Genomic DNA, 19,157 nt, shown 5'->3' with positions numbered 1-19,157 from the left:
TGCACTTGTCCATGCACTGACATCAGTTCCTACGCGAAACAAAACGATGTTGGTGTCTGACACCATTCAATCTACGTCGGAGAGTTCCTCTCATCAGAGGAATGAATAACTAAGTGCCCGAGCAAATATTTTATAATTCAAAGGAATGGGGAAATGCTTCTGATAATATATGTTTGTTTAAATTCTCGTTTAGTGGGAAGGGAGATTTTATCCCCTCACATCTGCAAACTGTATTCCTGTGTGTGCAACTGTGCATAATTCCGTTAGTGCGTGCCCACCTTACTCACTGTCAGAAGACACCAGACTTATTTTTTTTAAGGCAGGGGCCTGTTTGTCCCCTAGGAAACAAATCAGTGATGCCCCGTCGTAAAAATAATGGGGCAAAATGCGGTATTAAGTGTGTTGCTTCTTTGGGCCTTTAGTGGTGTTCAAGTATCTATGGAATTTACACTGTTCTCAAACATTGGTTGCTAAATTTCAGGCTAACAGGTGGGTAAGATAGGACGGGTTTCATCCAACTGCAAATTATTAATATGGTAAACAGGAGGACATAAAGTGAACCAGTTAACTTCTGTCTGAATGCAAGTATTAAGATAATATAGCCTTCCTTCACTTTGAATCAGTCCTGTTCCTGTCGTGTTTAACTTGTAGTTGAAACTCGAAGTAGGTCCTTAAGTGACAATTCTGTGGATAACGGGTAGATGGCACAATTTTCTAACATTTAGAGAGCACACACACTGAGCACTAAGTCCATTTAGAAGCACTTTCTTTGTGTGCACAGAGATAACTTGACAGACAAGCAGAACAGAGACATCTCAATGAAGCCTGCAAAAAAAGTTTGCACAAAGGGATTCGCAAATCACTCGTTTATGAAGAAGAAAAAAAAATCGGAGGAGTAGAGAGGGGAAACATTATTTCGCGGGGCTGTCAATAAATTAATTCCCCTCCGAAGAAATGTCAATTTGAACTGAAAATAAATAGTGAGGAAGCTTTGAGTTGGAGAGGACTGGGCCGCGAACAGCAGTCTGGTGGAGTTAAAGGCGAATCCCTGGTGGTAAATCCATCATTAGCATTTATTTCCTGTAAAGCGGCAGCTACAGTAAATTTATCCCGTTTTTGTGGCGTTTTAATAGACATTTATTAAAAGACTTTAGAAAGAGCGTGGGGAGTCTGATTACATAAACTTAGAATTGGAGTATCAAAGGCACAGGTCAGTGGTAATCGGGTTATCTTGCTTCCAAAAAGTGCTTCACCGCATCAAACTGCTAACAGATATATATAGGGATATAACAGCCTCTTTTGGCACGACGGAAGAGTCGTTTTCAATCACACACCTTAGGTGGGATAGCATCTGAGTGCTCAGATTTTTAATAAAGGCCGAGATTTGTAGCGCCCAATGTTCCCCTTCTACAGCAGTTTACGACTCTCAACTTAAAATAGAATAAACTTAACGCCAGTTCTTTAGTCTGCAAAGGACGCAAAATGCGTGTGTCTGCTTGCGTCTTAATAATGGAATCCACAACACTTCCATTGCCAAGAGATCTATGCCATCTCCTCTCAAAAGGTAAAACTGCTGAAGATGGGCAACCTCCCGGGATGGAGGGAAAGGGGTTTGGGGTTGGGTCGGGGAGGGGAAGGAAGCAAAGCGAGAAAAAAAGAACTTGTACAAGATGTACTGAATCCTAGCTAGCGGTATGTTGCCATCGCTGCAAGCCGAAACAGAAGATTTCTTGAAGAATTGCACTTTATTTAATATCCAGACAGCTCTGTTTGTCCATGTTTCGTTCCTCTTGTTGCAATGTCAGTATTAAAAGTCTACACATATGAAGACTGCCTGCAAGTGTGTGTGTGTGTGTGTGTGTGTGTGGTGTAGTTCCATGCTTACACGATTATTGGTCAAACTTCCATTTTTATAAAAATTGGCAGAACGCAATACCATTCCAGATTACACCTTTTTGAAAAATTCTTCCTCGAGTGTGTGTGTGTGTGTGGATGTGTCCGGTGCTTTACCAGGAAGGTTTGGGACTTGGTGTAAGCCCATCGCTTTTCCTCAAAAACTTTCTGCAGAAGAAAATAAATAAATGTGACATTCGGAGAAGCAAGCGCTCATTAGTTCGCTGTACGCTCCTAATGCGGGGACATAAGAGCAAATTATAGAGTTCAAACCCAGCACACGCGTTGTCAACTGAAATCAGCCCACGAGAACCATGATACAAATTGTTGCAAAATTGCATCCCCAGTCCCTTTGAGGTTGAGAATATAATGGCAATCATCTTTGAGTTGAAAGCTGCATTAAAATTAATTTTGCATTGGAATTTATATGTAAACTCAAATTTTGAAAGACACCACACATATTCTCCTGCGTTTAGGTGTTTTAAAATTAAATTAAAGAAAACCCTTTTCGAGACCTGATCTTTAAAGAATATTCAAGCGATACCTTTTAAAATATATACATATTATATTGAATGAGCTTAACAGCCGCACAAACTTTTTTTCTTCACCAACTCGAATCCTGTTACAACCAACGCCCAGCCTTAACTGCTTTAAAATTATTGAGTAATTAGCTTTAGTTGCGTTTCACCATTAATTAGGTAACAGCGCAGTAGGGAGGCTTTGAAATTCGAGAAAATGGGGTGGTGGGAGGAGGGGGGTGGTGAGAGAATCGTCTGAAGCAACTTTCAGCCTAGTTTAAATAAATAAATGCGTGCAGGGTTTTAAGATTCTGAGCGTGTCTGCGTCTCGAAAGCTGTAAATACATTCAACGCCCCCCCCCCCCCCCAACACACACACACACACACACACCCTCCCGCCCTCGTTACCGAAGTCGATAGCACGGCGAATGCAAACTTTGTTTAAATCACTCGCACTTTGGGGTCTGAGTTTTGCCCTCACACCAGGAAAGCTGAGCAGCACCGGCCTGAATTTAACCCATTCGCTCTTCGCCACCAAACCCGATTTTGAAACAGGGGCAAGGGAAAGGGAGCATGTTGTGTGGAGCGGAGCAATGTAAATAGATTTGGTAGGGAGACAACTGCCTTTGCAAAGAGACACTTGCTATTTTGTAACAGTGTGTGTTGCGGCTAATAAGCGGCCCCCCTGCAAAAGGCGATTGCCTTCAGAGGATGGGCGAGTTGTTGTTTTTTGCATATTTAAATAACAAACCACAATGGGATTGCGTGAAACGCCGAGGCCTCTCTCTCTCTCCCTCTCTCTCTCTGTGTGCGTGTGTATGTGTGTCGAGGAATAAAATGTAGTGGCTTCAGCGGGAAAAAAAAGACAACTGCACTTTCAGACCCGAGATTCCTCCTTCACCACTACCAACACTCTACCTCCCACCCCCCACCCCTAGCCCCTTCCCCTTGGATCGCCCTCGCCTGCGATTGCAAAGGAATAAATAAATAAACCGCTACATAGATCCTGCTGCTAATCGTTTTATTGTAGCCGCTCTGTAGACGAATGGCAAAAAAAAGGGTTTGAAATGTGTTTCCTATTACAGCTTGCTTGGGCTCGGCAACATATTACACGCCGCCATGTTGGCTCGCTAACAGGACACTCAACCCAGCCGGCTGAACACATACTTTCACACACACGGTCTCTGGTTACAACTGCACCCCACATCAACCTCCAACCCTCCTCTCCCCAAAATAAAACTCCCATTAAAGACACACCGAATGCACAAAACTTTCTGCAACATAGCAACCGCGTCCTTCCCTTTCAGAGAAAATAAAGGCACCTTCAGAAATCGCACTGGATTTGGTGCAGTGCAGATCGCGCAATATTGAATTATACCCTCTCAACTGGGCTTTCTGTTTTGTTATTGTTGCTGTTTAAACATCGCCAAGCCGCGTTGTAAAACATGATCTGATAGCTCCCCCCCCCCCCCCCCCCCACCTCAGAATTTGGTCATTAGCGGTGAAAGGCAATCACACTTGGGTTGCTGAGAATGCCGAGTGAAGTCATATTGCACAGACCTCCCTTCACTCGCTGCGAGAGAAAAAAAAGTGTTTGAGAGAAAGAGAGAGAGAAAGATTGGGCGGCACGCCGGAGCCATGCAAGCTTGCAGATCATGTTTGACTGGTTTCTTTTAACCCCTAGCACAGAAATGCGAAGTAAGATCAGATAAAAAAAAGCCGCAGGAAAAATAAATGGACACTTCAGGCGAGCGTCACCATATTTCAACAGCCTCAGATCTCGCCAGTTAAAGGACAAGCTCGTCAATTTCAATCCCTTTTGTCAGTTTCACCCCCGGGTTAATTTTATTGTTCTAACGCAGCTAGAATGGGGGCAACTTTTGGAGTGGGTGGGGGGCGGGGAGGGGGAGGAGAACGGGTGTTAGTATTTATAAACTAACCTAAACTAAACGTAAAACATTTTAATCCTGCAATCAAACTTTGCTACACAGTGATAGTTTCATACTATGTATTCACAACATTATGTATAGCAGTTGGTTATGACCAAGGCCTCGGTTCATCAATATTTAAATTGAGAAAATTGGGAATAAAACAGTGAGAGCCTTCGATTCAAAGCCATAAATTATAATTTAATACCAAGAACAATTTACAACAAAAACGCTGTATACAATAGCTAACACAAACAGGAGTCTGGCGTAGTAACTCCATACACATATTACTTGCAATAAAAAAAACATCTGAAAAGGCTCGATCTATAAGTTAGAACAGCGTAGCAATACCCTGAAGTAAAAAAAACGTGGGTCAGCTGCAAACGTGTTAATAATCACAACCATACATCATTTCTGGTCCAGATCTGTCTCTACAACAGGTAAAGATCACTGTTCCATCAACTATACAAAATGATTCTTTTTTGTGTGCGACCACAACATGATGTAGTATGTGGCTAGATAGCCACACACACAAAAAAAGTTTTTTTTGTCTTTTTTTTGTAAAAGGGACAAAAATGCAAGTTTTCACACTGCAGTGTAGGTAGCAGCACTACCAGAAAAGCTTGGAACAAATGGCTTGGCCAACTCAAACCAGCTCGCTCTGTTTTTTTTGTGTTTTGCTTTTAGTACAAGGGTAATATGGGAGCACTGAAGGCAAACAATCGCCAAAATGTATAACCTCTATACAATCCAACATTTACATGTATGTAACAAATGTAAAATGTGTTAGCGACCTGTGGCCATGCTCTCACAGTCTATTCCCATATATAAAAAAATCAAATGAATTTATATTTATATACATTAAATCAGGCTCACTTATAGTGCTACACATCAAACGTCAGTCACATCATCCTCAGTTTGAAGAACTTCCAATAACAAAAATTGGCAACCACATTTTTCCAGACATACTTTTTGAATAAATCTCATTTAATATATTTTATTTACAATCAACACTGTTCCTAGTAGCAATTGCTTGTTTAAGTGTGTTCTGTGCGTGAACTTTAGACACAATAAGCTTCAAAACAAAAACTTGACCATTAAAACACATAATGATCCATGCTTCCTAACACCTGTCTAATGTACATTGGTTGCACAGGCACTTAAGTTAGAACTAAATAAGGGTCGGTGGTCAAAATCCCTATGGCATTTTGAATTTAAAAGGGGAGGAGAACGGCGTCTCATATTGGGGTTGTTCGACTGTTTCTTTAAGGTGTCACTGCTAAACCCAAAAGACAAGGAGCAGCATGAGTCCACGGTTTATCCTTTCATTGAAAGAGCATGTGGTTTGCCCACTACTACAGACAGTGGTAGTAAACTATACAGGTATATTGAGTAAATAAGACAAATAATCCACGAGTTGTAATGACTCCAGTAAACTGCGGTGTTTGACCATTGTAATGAGATTTTTTTTCCTTGGGTGAACATACAGTTGTAACAGCGAAAAAGTTCCATATATCAAATAATATTATAATCTCCGAACACTTTCATTTTTCTTGAATATAACACACAGGACTGACCAAACAATCCAATCATAACTCTTACAGTACAGAAATGTTGCACTTTTAAAAAAAACCTTCAGTTTGTACACACGACTGTAAACTCTAGATACTTAATTAACCACATGTCAAATAGTAAGTGCCGACATAGAGTTCCATGCTGAATCCAAGAAAAGAAATTGTGGCGTTATTTTTCCTTTAAAAGGGCAACGGGTTGATAATTGTTACAAATGGGTCGGAAATATACAAACAGGCGTTCTTTTTGGAGCCTGGTCGGACTCTATACTGCAACAGGAACTAAATGGAGCCACATTCAGATCACTAAAATGTTCTTAAATTTAATGAAACAAAATTGTTCTGTGTCTTGGACACATAAAATATTTCTGCTTCAGAAATATACGAACAATGTAGTCCTTCCCCCCCACCCCGCCCCCCTCCACATGTCAATATTAACGAGTTTTCAACAATGGATTTTTAAATTACAAGTGTGTATCATTTAATATAAGTCTGCCGTCCATTTCCCCAAAATTAAACGTCTTATGAGTTAACACTATAAGTGCGTTTCCAGCATTAAGTTTCAATCCTGTCAATAAAACCTTTCGTCTAACGTTTTAGTGGATTCAGTTTTAATTCTTGCAGAACATATTTACGTGATACACCGTATCTGATAAGAAGCAATGGTTATATCAAAATTATTAGTAGAGAATCACAGAGGAGACTGGTTTGAAACCAGGAAAAATACAAAACAGCTATAGATACATAGACACAGGACAATTTATAATAATTTGGAAAATGTTATTTTCTTTCCTCCTAATTTTGAAATTCTTGTTTAAATGCACTTATCTTTATATCGATATTTCTCAAAAGTTTACAAAATAAACCAAAATAAAAGACTAATTTCCTTTTGTTACAAAAATGATAAGTAGCAAGTTGTTCTGAACGACACAGGAGAGTTTTTGAACGCGTTTTTTCTAAGTTCGTGTACAGTCATTGAAATCCACAGTCCTCTTTTTTCTTCCCTCTCTTCATTTTTTTTGTGTCACATAGGTAAACTTGTAACAGCCTTTTATTTCCTCCCATTACAGAAGGAATTTGCAAAATAATGTCACTTGCCTTTTTCCTCCCCCTTCTATTTATTGAATCGACATGTAAGGCCAGTTGAAGCTGCTCCCAGATAGCAACATATCACGGATCAGAGTTTCTATGGGGGTTTTACCTACCAAACGGACGAAGAATAATTGCTCGATGACAGAAGATGAGACGGTGCGAAGAGAAGGGAGACGAAGTAAAAGCTTCCCAAAGCGGGTCGGTTGGTTCGGATACTGGCTGCGAACATATTCCTCCAGAGCACATTGCGATTTCTCCTGTAAGCTTTCTATATGGGCCACATCAGACAAGCCACAAGCATCTTCATTAAGGAAATGGGCACAAAGAAAAGAGTGAAAAAAGAAATATATTAGAAAAAAAAGTGTAGGATTAAATAAACTACACCCATACTTGCATAGGACCTTTAATTAGAGAGCATAGGTTGTGACCTGACCTAGCCATTGCATCTTGCAATGCTCTAAACCCAGCCCAACAGACGCATATTATTATAGGCATCAAAGCAAACACAAAGCATAGATATAGCAACCATTCGCAACCACATTTTATATAATACTTTTGGGTTTTCTAAACTTAAATCAGGTTTGGCCATCTTCGGCGAGCAACGTTATACATCTATGCGTATATATTTTCCTTCCAATAGCGTGTAACACCAAAGTGCTCACAAAACAGTGAGTTTGCTTCGCTGCACACAAGGCCTGACATTTTACAAATAGTAATAAATTAACTGCTATGGTAATGTCATCGATTGCTCTTGGTTGAGTAGGATCAAGTAGACTGAACAAACAAAATAAACCGCACAATATTTAAAAGTATTTCCAAGTCGGTTAGTAATTCAAGTATAAAAAAAAGTCTAAGAAAAATACTACTTCATAAAAACTGGCATGTGATAACTTAAAGCAAACACACAACACGTCACCCCCACTTAAACTCAAATGCCTGGATTTTTCCCACTAACAAAATGTTCGCTTCTAATTTGATTAGTTTTTTAAAAAAATTTTTTTTGAAAAGGACGTGATGGAAAAGCATCTTTTTTTTAATGTGTGAAGTAATAATATAGAAAAGGAAGCTTGGGTCACGACCCAAGCATTGGAAGGGGTCCAGGGAGTCCTCTGGATACCCAGATCACCCTAAGACAACAAGGAAAGGATTGTGAACCGCTTTCCCACATAAACTGAAAATTTCTGTTTCCTGATATCAATCCCTGAAAGCTTTATACTCAGCCCAGATGAATGCTTGCGCTCCTGTTGCAACTTAAATGCAGCAATTCTGCACATAGTATGAGGGACATTCCACAGAGCCTATAATGTTTGTAAAATGTCAAAACATAGCTATATTTTAATCGCTCCCCAGATTTTCATTTACACGTAATTTTACATAAATGTTGCGTTAGGCATGTAAAATGTGCAGTAACCGCCTTTAAGACAAAATCATCACTAGTGACTAAATGTATTTTTTCACTAAATATTTTCATATTTTAAAACTAACATTGTGCTAAAATATGAAGGCATTCTCGCCCTGTCTATTTTAATGTCGATATTATAGAAAGCATACATGACACTACATTTAGATGAGAGCTGAGTATATGACTGCATGCTTACTCAGATCTGATATCATGGCTGTTCTGATTACAGATCAGCCATATTCTGGAATGAATATATTCCTACCTGAAGTGAAGAGGACGATAGCCTTTAAGCAGCTGTACTCTGCCGAGTCGACATGCAAAGCTTTGAGTTTCTCGACCTGCTCCTGGAAGATCCTTATGTGATCCATGAAAGCAACGACCCTGTCTGCAGACATAGGGGACGCGTGCAGCCCAGCGGCGGCTAAGAGAGGAGCCACATGAAGAGGCATGGAGCACTGGGCAGCGTTCAGAACAAACAACTCGCTCCAGGTCAGCCTCAGCAGGGCTACCTGGTCCGTGATCTGCAGATCCGGGAAGAAAGGAATATTCCTCGCCCATTCCACGGCGCTGAAGAGCAGCCGAGCGGCCAGTTCACAAATGTTCTCAATGCCCATGATATTGTTCGGTTGCATGCACTGACTGCCGTAGCGGGAGGTCGGGTAGGGCTCGGCCCGCAGTAACAGGGAGATATATCCCGATAAATAGGAATGGCAGTTGAGTGGATCTCCGTTTGTCAAGGCGAATTGGCCTGGAGTCGGTTGTGTAGGTGGCATTCTTCCCCTTTGGACTGCTGCAGTGCGAAAAGAACAGACTACAGATATTGAAACCTGAATCTTACCACATTTTCAGACAGTTTGCATACAATACACACCCCTAGCCATTTACAAACAACAATAGCTTGTGCATACACTATAATTTTAATTTTAATTCCCACCGACTGTACAACATGTTTTAAAGCCAGACTGCACATTTTAAACCCATTACTGCTATACCATTTTACTATGTCATTTCCCTAAAGCATGCAAAAACTGATTGAATATTTTACAACAATGGCTGATTTATTTTACTATCTGGACTTTACTCTGCAAACTGCTCCAACTTGCACCGTGCATTCTCAATACCCTCCCCTCTTTTCATGAGAAGTTTCATGTGTAGCATAACACATTTTTCAAATTAGATTGCAATCAAAGCACGCTTTCTACGGTTAGTCCTCATCTGACTATTTTCAAACAGACACACACACACACATACTGTCTTTCTCTCTCTCTCTCAAACACACACACACACTGAAATCAAAGAGAAAAAAAATAACGTTTACAAGAACACTTATACGACTTTCTCGGCCCCAAGCACTCTGCAAAGTACAGAGAGGCACCAGCAATTCATTTTAACTGGCGTTCAACAACACAGAACAACTTTATGGAATGGAAGTGAGAGCTCTTTTCTGCAGGGTGGGGGTTGGGGGGAGTGGGAAGTAAGGGGCTGGCTATAGTAGCTCAAACATTTTAAATAAATGAATTCTCAATACCTTCCCGTCTCATGCCGACTTTGAGGCATTTTTTCAGGCGACAGTACTGACACTGATTGCGATGGTGTTGGTCTATGGGGCAGTTCCTGTTGGCACGACATGTGTACGTCAAGTTTCTGCGCACACTTCTCTTAAAGAAACTCTTACAGCCCTCGCAGGTGAACTGGCCGTAGTGTTTGCCGCTCGATTTGTCCCCGCACACCACACACTCGATGTGTTGCTGCTGCTTCTCGCCTTGTTGCTGGCTCTGTTGGTTAGGCTGGGCCGGGGTTCCCGGAGCTCCCGGCTGGCCTGGGGTCTGCGGGGTAAGAGGTGCTCCAGAAGGCGGCTGCGGTCCTTGCTGAGGCGGGGGTGGCTGTGTGCCCTGTGCTCCGGCCACGTCGTCCTGCGGGTCTCGCCACGTACTGACTACCATTGCCATATCTCGGGCAGAGTATTATCAGACAAAAAAAAATGTCTTGTCTTTTGAATCGGCAGATGAGGTGGTGTTGGGGAGGGGGGAGGTGGGGGTGGTGTTGGGGGAAGAATGAAGAAAGAAGAGTCGATTAGCTGACAACAGAAAAAAAAGAGAGGGAGGGAGAGAGGGAGAGAAAGAGAGAGAGAGAGTAGCAGTTCAAACCCGATCGGCAGAGAAGAAGCGAGTGTCGGGGGGCCAGGACCAGGGCAGCACGCAGTCAGCCATTCAGAAATCCCATTAAAAAAAAGGACGAAGGGGGATGAAAGGTTAAAGATTAAAAAACAAAAAAAAGAGAGAGCGAGAGAGAGAGAATCGACTCTTGAAGGCAGATGTACGATCCGGAGTAGAAGTGCCCGAACATCAACTGATCATAAATTCTCCGCCGTACTGGTACTGGTTGAACTGCACACACATACACGCGAAGAGAGTCAACAACTCGCCAGCAAAAAGAGAGAGAGAGAGAGAGAGAGACTACAAAAAAAAGGAGTCGACGTCGTGGAAAAAAAGGGAGCTATAGAACCTCTCTCATGCGAGAGGAGGCAAAATAAGGGAAGAGAGAGAGAATCAAACTGATCAAATATGCAAAAGGGGGTTGGAAGTGAATCCGATTTGAACGAGCGGGCTTGCGGAGTAATTTTTCTGAAAGGGGAAATCTGCGCGGATGGCTGTATATAGTGAACTTTGACACGACTATTGAAACTGACACGTTTCTATGGAGATGCTTTCCTTATATGGCGCTGCCGAGTGACGGAGCCAAGCGGCGGCTGCTGGCGACTGACAATCAAAGGCGACTGGTCAGAGCTTTAGGTTCGAGGGGCTGGGACATCTGGCCCGCCCCCTGCACCGCATTGGATAGGCACCTTACTTATTATCCAGCACGTCCTGGCCGGCAACAAATTTACATTACATCCATGCGCAGAGGTCTACTTCGAAAAAATAAGTTTTTTATTTCTTACATCCACCTCCCTCTCCCAACCAGCCACCCACTTCCCTACCCCCATACAACACATACACCCAGATTTTCTTTAAAAAAAAATCTGCAAGAAATTGGGTACGAGACAGAATGAAATATTTTAAACTTGACTATCAGAGATTAACATTATATAGGGATTAAATAATCTAATATAATACTGTACAAAAAAGGCTAGGAATACAGCAACATTGAACAAACCCAATTCAGGTTACTGTTAAATATGTCCTTTATTTGAGGTGGAACCTTGCATTATGAAAACCTTACTTGATATTAATTTTAAAAATCCACGGTAAAGCTTGCAAGGCTATAGCTGCATTATATATTGTTGTTCTATAGTATTTTCATTATATAATTTCCAACGCTTCTGCACTAATCATATTCCCGAATACCAATGCACAGTTAATACCAGGAAACCCATGCTATTCACAAGTCAACTTCGAGCAAAAAAAAGTTAACATTGAAGATGCAGCATTGACGGAGATGATTTCCCATTGATTGAGACATCCTAACGGGAGCTGTTAGAAGTGTGACGAGGATTACTAGAGATTTTATGGAAGTACCCAAATGAAATTAAGGACCGCTATGTCAGAAATCAGCTACAGCTGCTTTATGAAGAATAATTGTCCCTTTACATTGCAGAAGGTGTGTAGCCTGAGAAAAAAAACAAGAATACTCGAGAGGGTCTTATTCATCTGATGAACCATTATTAATACGGATAACTATCACGATTACTTTGAAATACTTAAAAGTAAAAAGAGCTTTGAAGTGTACAGATAGTTAGTAAGGTACACAGATAGACATATAGAGATGCGTGCAGATTAATAAATAATTTCGAAATAAAATACCCAAAATTCTGCGGAAGAGCGGCGAATCTTTGGAGCGGAGATACCCCGATGTCACTTGCTCTCCCTGCCCTTCTGTAACAATGGATTCGAATTTCCACTGTCTTTGTTTTGGAAGAAAGACAACTCTATTTATACCTTTTTTTTGGTTATTCGGGTTGCATGGGGTTAGTTCATTGGTAGCGCTACCAGCATTAACTAAGAAATTGACGTTTCAACTGAACAAAATTGGCAAATATTATGTTCGTGAGAAATATATACATTCAGGTAAACTCAGTGGTTTTGAAAGCTCTGGCCGCATTGTAGTTTATCTTTAATTGTAGTAATGGAGAGTTTGCGAAATATGTCTGTCAAATAAATCGCATGGAGAGAAAAATAACGAGAATTATATCATAGAAGGAAATTTCAATGTGTGAGAGTTCTCTGGCGCTCGGTTCTAAATGCGCATTTCACATGCTATACACACTTCCGTACGCATTTTAGAAGGAATTCTGTATATTTGACAAATAAGTCTTGAAAATACAAAGTACGTGTTACTAGTAATGTTCAAATATTTACGTGCTAAAACGATGATTGTGCAATTCCCCAGTTAACATATACAATGTGAAATTACAAACATTCAGGTATATGGCACACGATCGAGGATACATTGCATGAAACAGGTGTTCCGTTTGAGGTGTAGTAGCTAGTATCTGAAATACCGTTACCTGAGAAGAAATATTTCCCTCTGCCGTGTCGACTTTCTTTCAAAAACCTACTTGAACGCATATACTAATTGACACCAGTCTCTTCGCAAAGTGCTTACAATTCAATAAAGTGATCAAAAAGTATAACCCACTATGGTCTGGTTACTTGAAGGTAAACAAATTCAATTTCGTCTTGATGTTCATTTGACACAGAAACCACACACACATCAGCAAAGACTGGACAGCATCTTCAGCATAGCATCTACAGTGATATTTCATAATCTGCAAATTGCATGCATCTTTTCAAATTTAACCGTTGGTAAAAGACCAAACAAAAGACTTGTATGAAGTCTTGACATTCAACTGTCTTAAATGCAACATGCAGTTAATTTTGAGAAATATGAAGTGAATGTCTCTTGTTATTAATTAAACTACCGTGCCATGATATCAGTGTTATCAGACGACTAGTGATTCCTGCTAATAACTTTTTTCGAGATGTATCCAAAAGTTTGGATTTGTTATTAGTGAATGTAATCCTTGCTTTCTTTATTTCAAATGGACAGGTTGCACTTGATTAATTTCAGAAGTTACTTTAGTTTACTGCGACTCAAAACAGCGTGTTAGTTGGAAGTCAGTTACTTGCAATTTAAGTGCTTGGTAAAGGGCTGATCGAAAATATAGGATTTGCTAAATTGACTATTGCAATGGGTACAACCATGGCATTGCCAAAGTAACCTATTTATAAGACGGACTGGATGCCACTTCCTTCCCAGTTGTTCCCTGATAACCAGTTAGATCTATTGAATTTGTGGCCCCTATGAATTTGCCCTGTTTCTCTCTCTGTCTCTCTCCCCCGCCGTTCACCCCCCCCCCCCCTTCAAAAAAGTGCATTACAACACAATGAATGGAGAAAGTGATTCCCATTGTGTTCCGGTGATCTCAAAGTCATTGCAGTTTTTAAGCGGTGACTTGTGGCACTTTGATAACCGCCGGGAGCTGTCAGTGCAGCGGGCTTCTGAAAAATTTACAGTGCTAAATCGCAGCATATGCTGGAGAATTTGTCAAAATCTTGTACAGTATCTGGCTGCCACCTAGCGTACGGAGTGTCGCTGTAGAACTCCAGAGGAGACAAGCCATTCACAGGGAGCGCGGCGCCTGCTCGCTCACAACGCGTTTTTATACAACCCCCCCCCCCCAACAAAAAAAACTTCTGCACTTTTAATGTGATTAATTCTTTAGGATTTTTTCTCTAATTGACTCGGACGTTACCGAGCGGAACTGCTGATCTCGGTCGCTTTGTGCTTCTTCCCCTCTAGATCTGCCTGGACGCTGGCTTGACTTAGGTGACTAGGCATGTGTCTTATTTCCAAAACAAACGATTGGTAACAGATTTGCTTTTTCTCCCCCCCTTCAAAAAGCGGCTCTCCTAACGCAGCAGAGCCAAATCGAAACCGGGCGCTTCCTTTCCCAGTAAGTAAATATACTATTTTTAAAACCCTCAAATCATCAGACGCGTCCGAGGATCTAGATAAAGGTGGTGAGTACCAATTTATTATGAAATTACAAAAAACAAAATCTGTTGATTGTAAACACGGTTATTTTCTCTCCTGAGATGATTCGGTATTTTATTTGTTTTTTTAGGAAGAAAGTTTTAAAAATGATCTCGTGATATAAATCAAATCACCATTATACTGCAGTTTAACCAACAACTAAAATTTAACTAAATCTACTTTGCAAGGCAAAGAGCCGTTGGATTTCTGCGCTTACTACGAGTCCCATCTTGAGGAGGGGGAAAAAATCGAAGTTCATTTTAATTCTAAGTTGTCGAGATTTGTCATATTTCTGGTCGTAAGGGTGTATATCTCCATTATTGCATCGCGGGTGCGAGACAGCGACCCGTTCCGAGGTACGAAAGTCCGGGGGCTGATCGCTATTACTTAGGAGACAATGCACACAATAATCCGGTGGTTTATTGTCAAAACATCCAAACGTAGAGGGAGAGAGAGAGAGAGAGAGGGAAGGAGAGAACGATAGAAAAGCACAAGCCTGATTTAATGTCTTTTCTTAAAAAAAGATGCAACCTTAAATAAAGCAAAAAAAACCCTAATTGTCTTAACGGATATTCAATATCTTCCGAATTAGAACATGTGTTGAAATTCAAAACCTGCCTGATGTCAAAATTATAGAGATGGGTTAATAAATATAGGTGTTTAAGAACGATCATGTCTTGACCAAGAAAAACGCACCTTCGCTCCCCTAAGTAAAACACATATATTTATTTTAAAAAAAACATACCAAACATCATCGCCCGCAATTGTCTTTGTTCAGTGTCCGAAATTATTTGCGTCGTGATGGGTTCGAATCTCCTCTGGACACAGGAAGTTGTGAATCTTGGCGGAACTGAGTTGGAAAGTACTGAGTGAGATGAATCTCTTTTTTTTCTGGCAGGTGAACTAAAGGAGGGCTCCGTCTCCTCCTCACCTGATCTATTTATCTATTGAAGAGAATCATTCATTCCATCGGCCGTCATCTGTTTGCGCGACCGATAGTATAAACTGATAGAAGGCTATGCCTTTGGCGAGAAGCGAGAGGCTTTGCATAAATATTCAGAAAGCAGGGAAGCACTTTCGATTTGCCATTTCAACTTTCGCCCAATCTTTTGGTGCACTTTCTGGGAGTCCCGCGGCCGCTGAAGCTAGTGAAAGTGTAGCGGAATGCGAGCCGCGTTATCTAAACAACACCCCCCCACCCCGCCCCAAACCCTACCAGAACCACCGACCCCCCCCCCCCCCACCCAAAGGCTGCCCTGTCCTGGGCAATTTTCGTCCCCTTTGCTGTGATCAGTTTCACAGCCTTTACTAAAATTCCCAATCAATCTTTCTCATTGCAAAAGCAAAAGTACAGGAAAACGGTTCAAATCATAAGCTAATCACAGACACTTTACCGCTCAGTTAGGACTAGACAGAGATATAGAAAAATTGAATTACAACCCTTTTTACCATCCCCGCCCTTCGAAATGGTGGCTGATTTGGTAACAGGAGTTTAGGGAACTTTGTTAGGTCCAAGTATATCTGGTTTCAGTATATTCCTTCTATAAAGTTGTTTGAGCTTCGGAACACAAAGGTAATGATTTGCCCCAACGTTTAACCGCTCCCCACCCCCTCACCCCTTCCCTCCTTCACAACCTCAGTCCTTACCCCATCAACGCTCCCGTGGAAGAGCGAAGATTACTTTGAGGTTTTGAGATGAATTGTTGACATAGAATGCGGTTTGTGCCCTGTGTAAAATTATCTGCGCGTTTTCGAAAGGCTATCTGTGGCTGATGGAGAATCTCCCAGCCTCAGGCCTTTGTCTTGGCAGAGTGGAGAGGGGATTGTGTGTGAATCGTGTGAAAAGGACGGCCAGGGTCGCTGCAGATCGATTTTTATTTGTCCCCTCTGTCTTTTCGGATCAGTGCCCTTCAATGGACACATAGGCGCTCTTTCAAGAGAAAAATCTTGTGCAACATTTCTGGCCTGATTGCAGCTAAATACTGCTCACCCTCCGGTTTCTGGGCTAGGAATCTGCCGCAATTAAATCATTAAGTACATGTGCACTTCCAAATCTTGCCAGTATTAGCCGCTCCACTACGTTTCCATACAGCCATTTCTAATGACACAAAAGATATGAGAGCCTAAACATGATATAGATATTTCTACTGGCCTTACATATACATTTGCAGAAACAAAATACGCCGCTTGTCCAGAGGCGATTTCTTGATGCTTTTGTGTTTTAGGAGGAAATAAAATAAGCAAATCTGCAAGTAAAATGGGAATCCAATATAAAGATCTTTGAACATACCTATATCTTAGCGTATTTTCAATTGTTAAGGATGCCCAACTGACTGGATATGTTTCAGGTGCAGCCTAACCCCAGCTAGCTAGCTGTTTTGTTTTACGATTTCTCAAAAGGCACGAGCAAGTTCAGTTGTAGGGAAGCTGACTACCAAGCGAAGTAATTTCTGCGCAAAGCTGATTTTGGAGATGGGGGGGCAACCGCTTCTTTTGGCTTCACACATTTTATTATAATGTTGAGAAATATATTTAAAGTTGAGAGTGATTGCATCCAGTGGTGTATGTTTGAAGTGAAAGCAAATAACATTATGGTCTAATTGAGTAGGAACGTAGGGATCAAACGTATTGCTAACCCTCTGGCCTCGCCAATAGAAAAGTTGACATTATAGCATTGCGTTCCAAAATGAAATGTTTCCTTGATTTCCAAGTTCTCTTTTAGCAAGCGTCCCCACTCAAATAACCGTCATGTACGGACTGTACTGCATTTGCCGGTTTGAAAGCTGAAAAAAATAATTTTCTCAGAAATAACACTTTAGCAAGGCGAAGTATATCGTATCGTGGAAGATAGCCACAATTCATGGATTGCCGGAGATATTGTCTTTTTGAATGCACGGCATTACAAAACAAAAATCCGGTTGACATTAATCATTCTGTGTTATACAGCTATTATGTACAGTCTAGCCGTAAGAAGATTCACCTTGTTTCATGAATGGAAAGTTGCTGATAACTAGACGTCTAGCTTATTAAGAATCCTGTCGCATTAAAAGGATACTGGGCGTGACTCCGAGGTTGAGTCAAGAAGAAATTGAGCTTAACAGAAGAGCAGGCAGAATAAAACGAGAAAAAGGTACAACATGGAGACGGTAGTTGTCTACAAATTACGGCACGCCGCCTGTTGGGTCCTGTATCGATTGGGAGGGAAGCTGAAGATGTCACTAGGCCAAATATTTACTGATCACACACAAATAACACGGGCATATCGATTGGTTTTTCGTTGGTGAGCAGAGAGCAAAGGGGTAAATCATTGTGTGTAAAGAGAGAGGTTTAAAGGATGTGTTTCAGGTGTGGAGAAACAGGCGAAAAAAAAATGCGGAAATCGATAGACGCTGATTAGGAGGTGATTTCTGACAGTGGGCGAAAGTGTCATGTTGAGGAATTTAAAAAGCAGGCTGCCGACTTATAGGGGGGAACAGAGAAGAAACGGAAATAATCAGTATGAGGGATGTCTGTGTAAGTTTCACACTACTAAATTTCATTTGACTGAAGTGTAAATACGTTAAAGGCAGGTGTATGGAAAGATACAGTTCGTCTCCCTATATAAATACAGTATATCTATACATTCCAATGCATGTACACACAGATAATGCTAGGTGTCATAACATTGATGCAAATGGATATACTTTTGGAAAAAAAATCCCTGCAGGATACCGAAGCAAAGCTGCATGTTAACATTTTAAATAAATTAAGCTTCCGTCTATATTTAGCTGTAAAGCTGCATAGAAGCGAAAAGGCAAACCGCATCCCGGGCTATCTGGGAAAGTCTAATTAGCGATTTGTAGAGTGTCATCTCCTGTTTTGCACTCCCCAGAGATAAACTGAGAGCTGCAGGTGGAGAGGATGGTGCTGCTCGAGAGGATGAGAGAGAAAAAGAGAAAGCGCGCTCACCCTCACCTTCCAGCACCACCAACAAAAAAAAGCCCAGCACTCCAAGGGCAAGACGGGGCGCCTCTGACCCCAGGCCTCACGGTGCTGCCCTGATTAACCCATGCCGGCCCAAGATCTAGCAAAGGTTAACCAGGCTAATGAACACGTAAAATAAATCTGATGGAGTTTGAAAGCGAGGCGGAAAGATGCAAAATAGACAAGAATGCTGATAGGAACTCCCTGATGTTTTGCGTTTGCTAGAGAGTAGAGGATTAGAATTGTTCCCTTGTCATAAACTTCTCTAAGGTATTGTCTAATATGAAGATATGAAAAAGGAGGAGTAAATGACCAGGCTAGTTCCAAACTGTATAGCGATTGAGCTAGCAAATGTTCAGAAACAGTTGATTTCTTGTGAAATGCCAGGTTAGTAATTCTGCTTTTTAAAAAGAAAAGTATGGTATATTTTTAATCATATTTTATAAGTGACCTTCCCCATAGACTGTGCATGGATTATAAATTACATTTTGCGACAAATGATAATTGGCAACAATTGGTTCCTTCAGACAACCCCACATTCTTAGGCCGGTCAAACTTGCGACGCACTTTGAATCCACTTACACTTCTCCATAAATGATGTTGAAACGTAGCGAGGAGCTATGATCGATACACATAGACCCAAGAAGCAAACAATAAACCGGAGCTGTCAATAGGGGGTGTCAGAAAGATGATTTGCGACAAAAAAAGAGTGAAAGTTTGGTTAACAAACTTATGCATGTCGTGATATGCTCCC

The 19,157-nt window shown here is 41.2% G+C and overlaps 1 protein-coding gene across 4 annotated transcripts; it reads right to left on the bottom strand.

The window, feature by feature from the left end:
• Positions 1 to 4,519: 4,519 nt before the first annotated feature.
• LOC132834404 (COUP transcription factor 2) lies at positions 4,520 to 15,529 on the bottom strand. 4 transcript variants are annotated; one of them, XM_060853299.1, is made up of 3 exons: positions 15,186 to 15,529; positions 8,667 to 9,194; positions 4,520 to 7,303 (listed from the first exon to the last, which is right to left on the bottom strand). In XM_060853299.1, the coding sequence occupies exons 1-3, from the start codon at positions 15,193 to 15,195 to the stop codon at positions 7,029 to 7,031; spliced, it is 813 nt and encodes a 270-aa protein (XP_060709282.1). In that variant the 5' UTR covers positions 15,196 to 15,529; the 3' UTR covers positions 4,520 to 7,028. The 4 variants fall into 4 exon arrangements, with proteins under 4 accessions (XP_060709282.1, XP_060709283.1, XP_060709279.1 ...); XM_060853300.1 differs by lacking the exon at positions 15,186 to 15,529 and adding an exon at positions 12,208 to 12,276; XM_060853296.1 differs by lacking the exon at positions 15,186 to 15,529 and adding an exon at positions 9,933 to 11,151 and having other exon boundaries at positions 8,667 to 9,215.
• Between the last annotated feature and the right edge of the window lie 3,628 nt (positions 15,530 to 19,157).

This window comes from Hemiscyllium ocellatum, chromosome 39 (assembly GCF_020745735.1).
Source record: "Hemiscyllium ocellatum isolate sHemOce1 chromosome 39, sHemOce1.pat.X.cur, whole genome shotgun sequence".
Classification (NCBI taxonomy): domain Eukaryota; kingdom Metazoa; phylum Chordata; class Chondrichthyes; order Orectolobiformes; family Hemiscylliidae; genus Hemiscyllium; species Hemiscyllium ocellatum.
Note: the sequence above shows the minus strand (reverse complement) of the source record. Positions and strands in the feature narration are given on the sequence as shown.

Excerpts from the sequence above, each read along its gene's own strand:
- LOC132834404 (XM_060853296.1), bottom strand. The coding sequence starts at position 10,353 with ATGGCAATGGTAGTCAGTACGTGGCGAGACCCGCAGGACGACGTGGCC. Across the intron at positions 9,216-9,932 it reads AGTCGGCATGAGACGGGAAG|TCTGTTCTTTTCGCACTGCA; the intron begins GTATTGAGAATT and ends CAATATCTGTAG. Across the intron at positions 7,304-8,666 it reads TATCGTCCTCTTCACTTCAG|ATGCTTGTGGCTTGTCTGAT; the intron begins GTAGGAATATAT and ends TCCTTAATGAAG.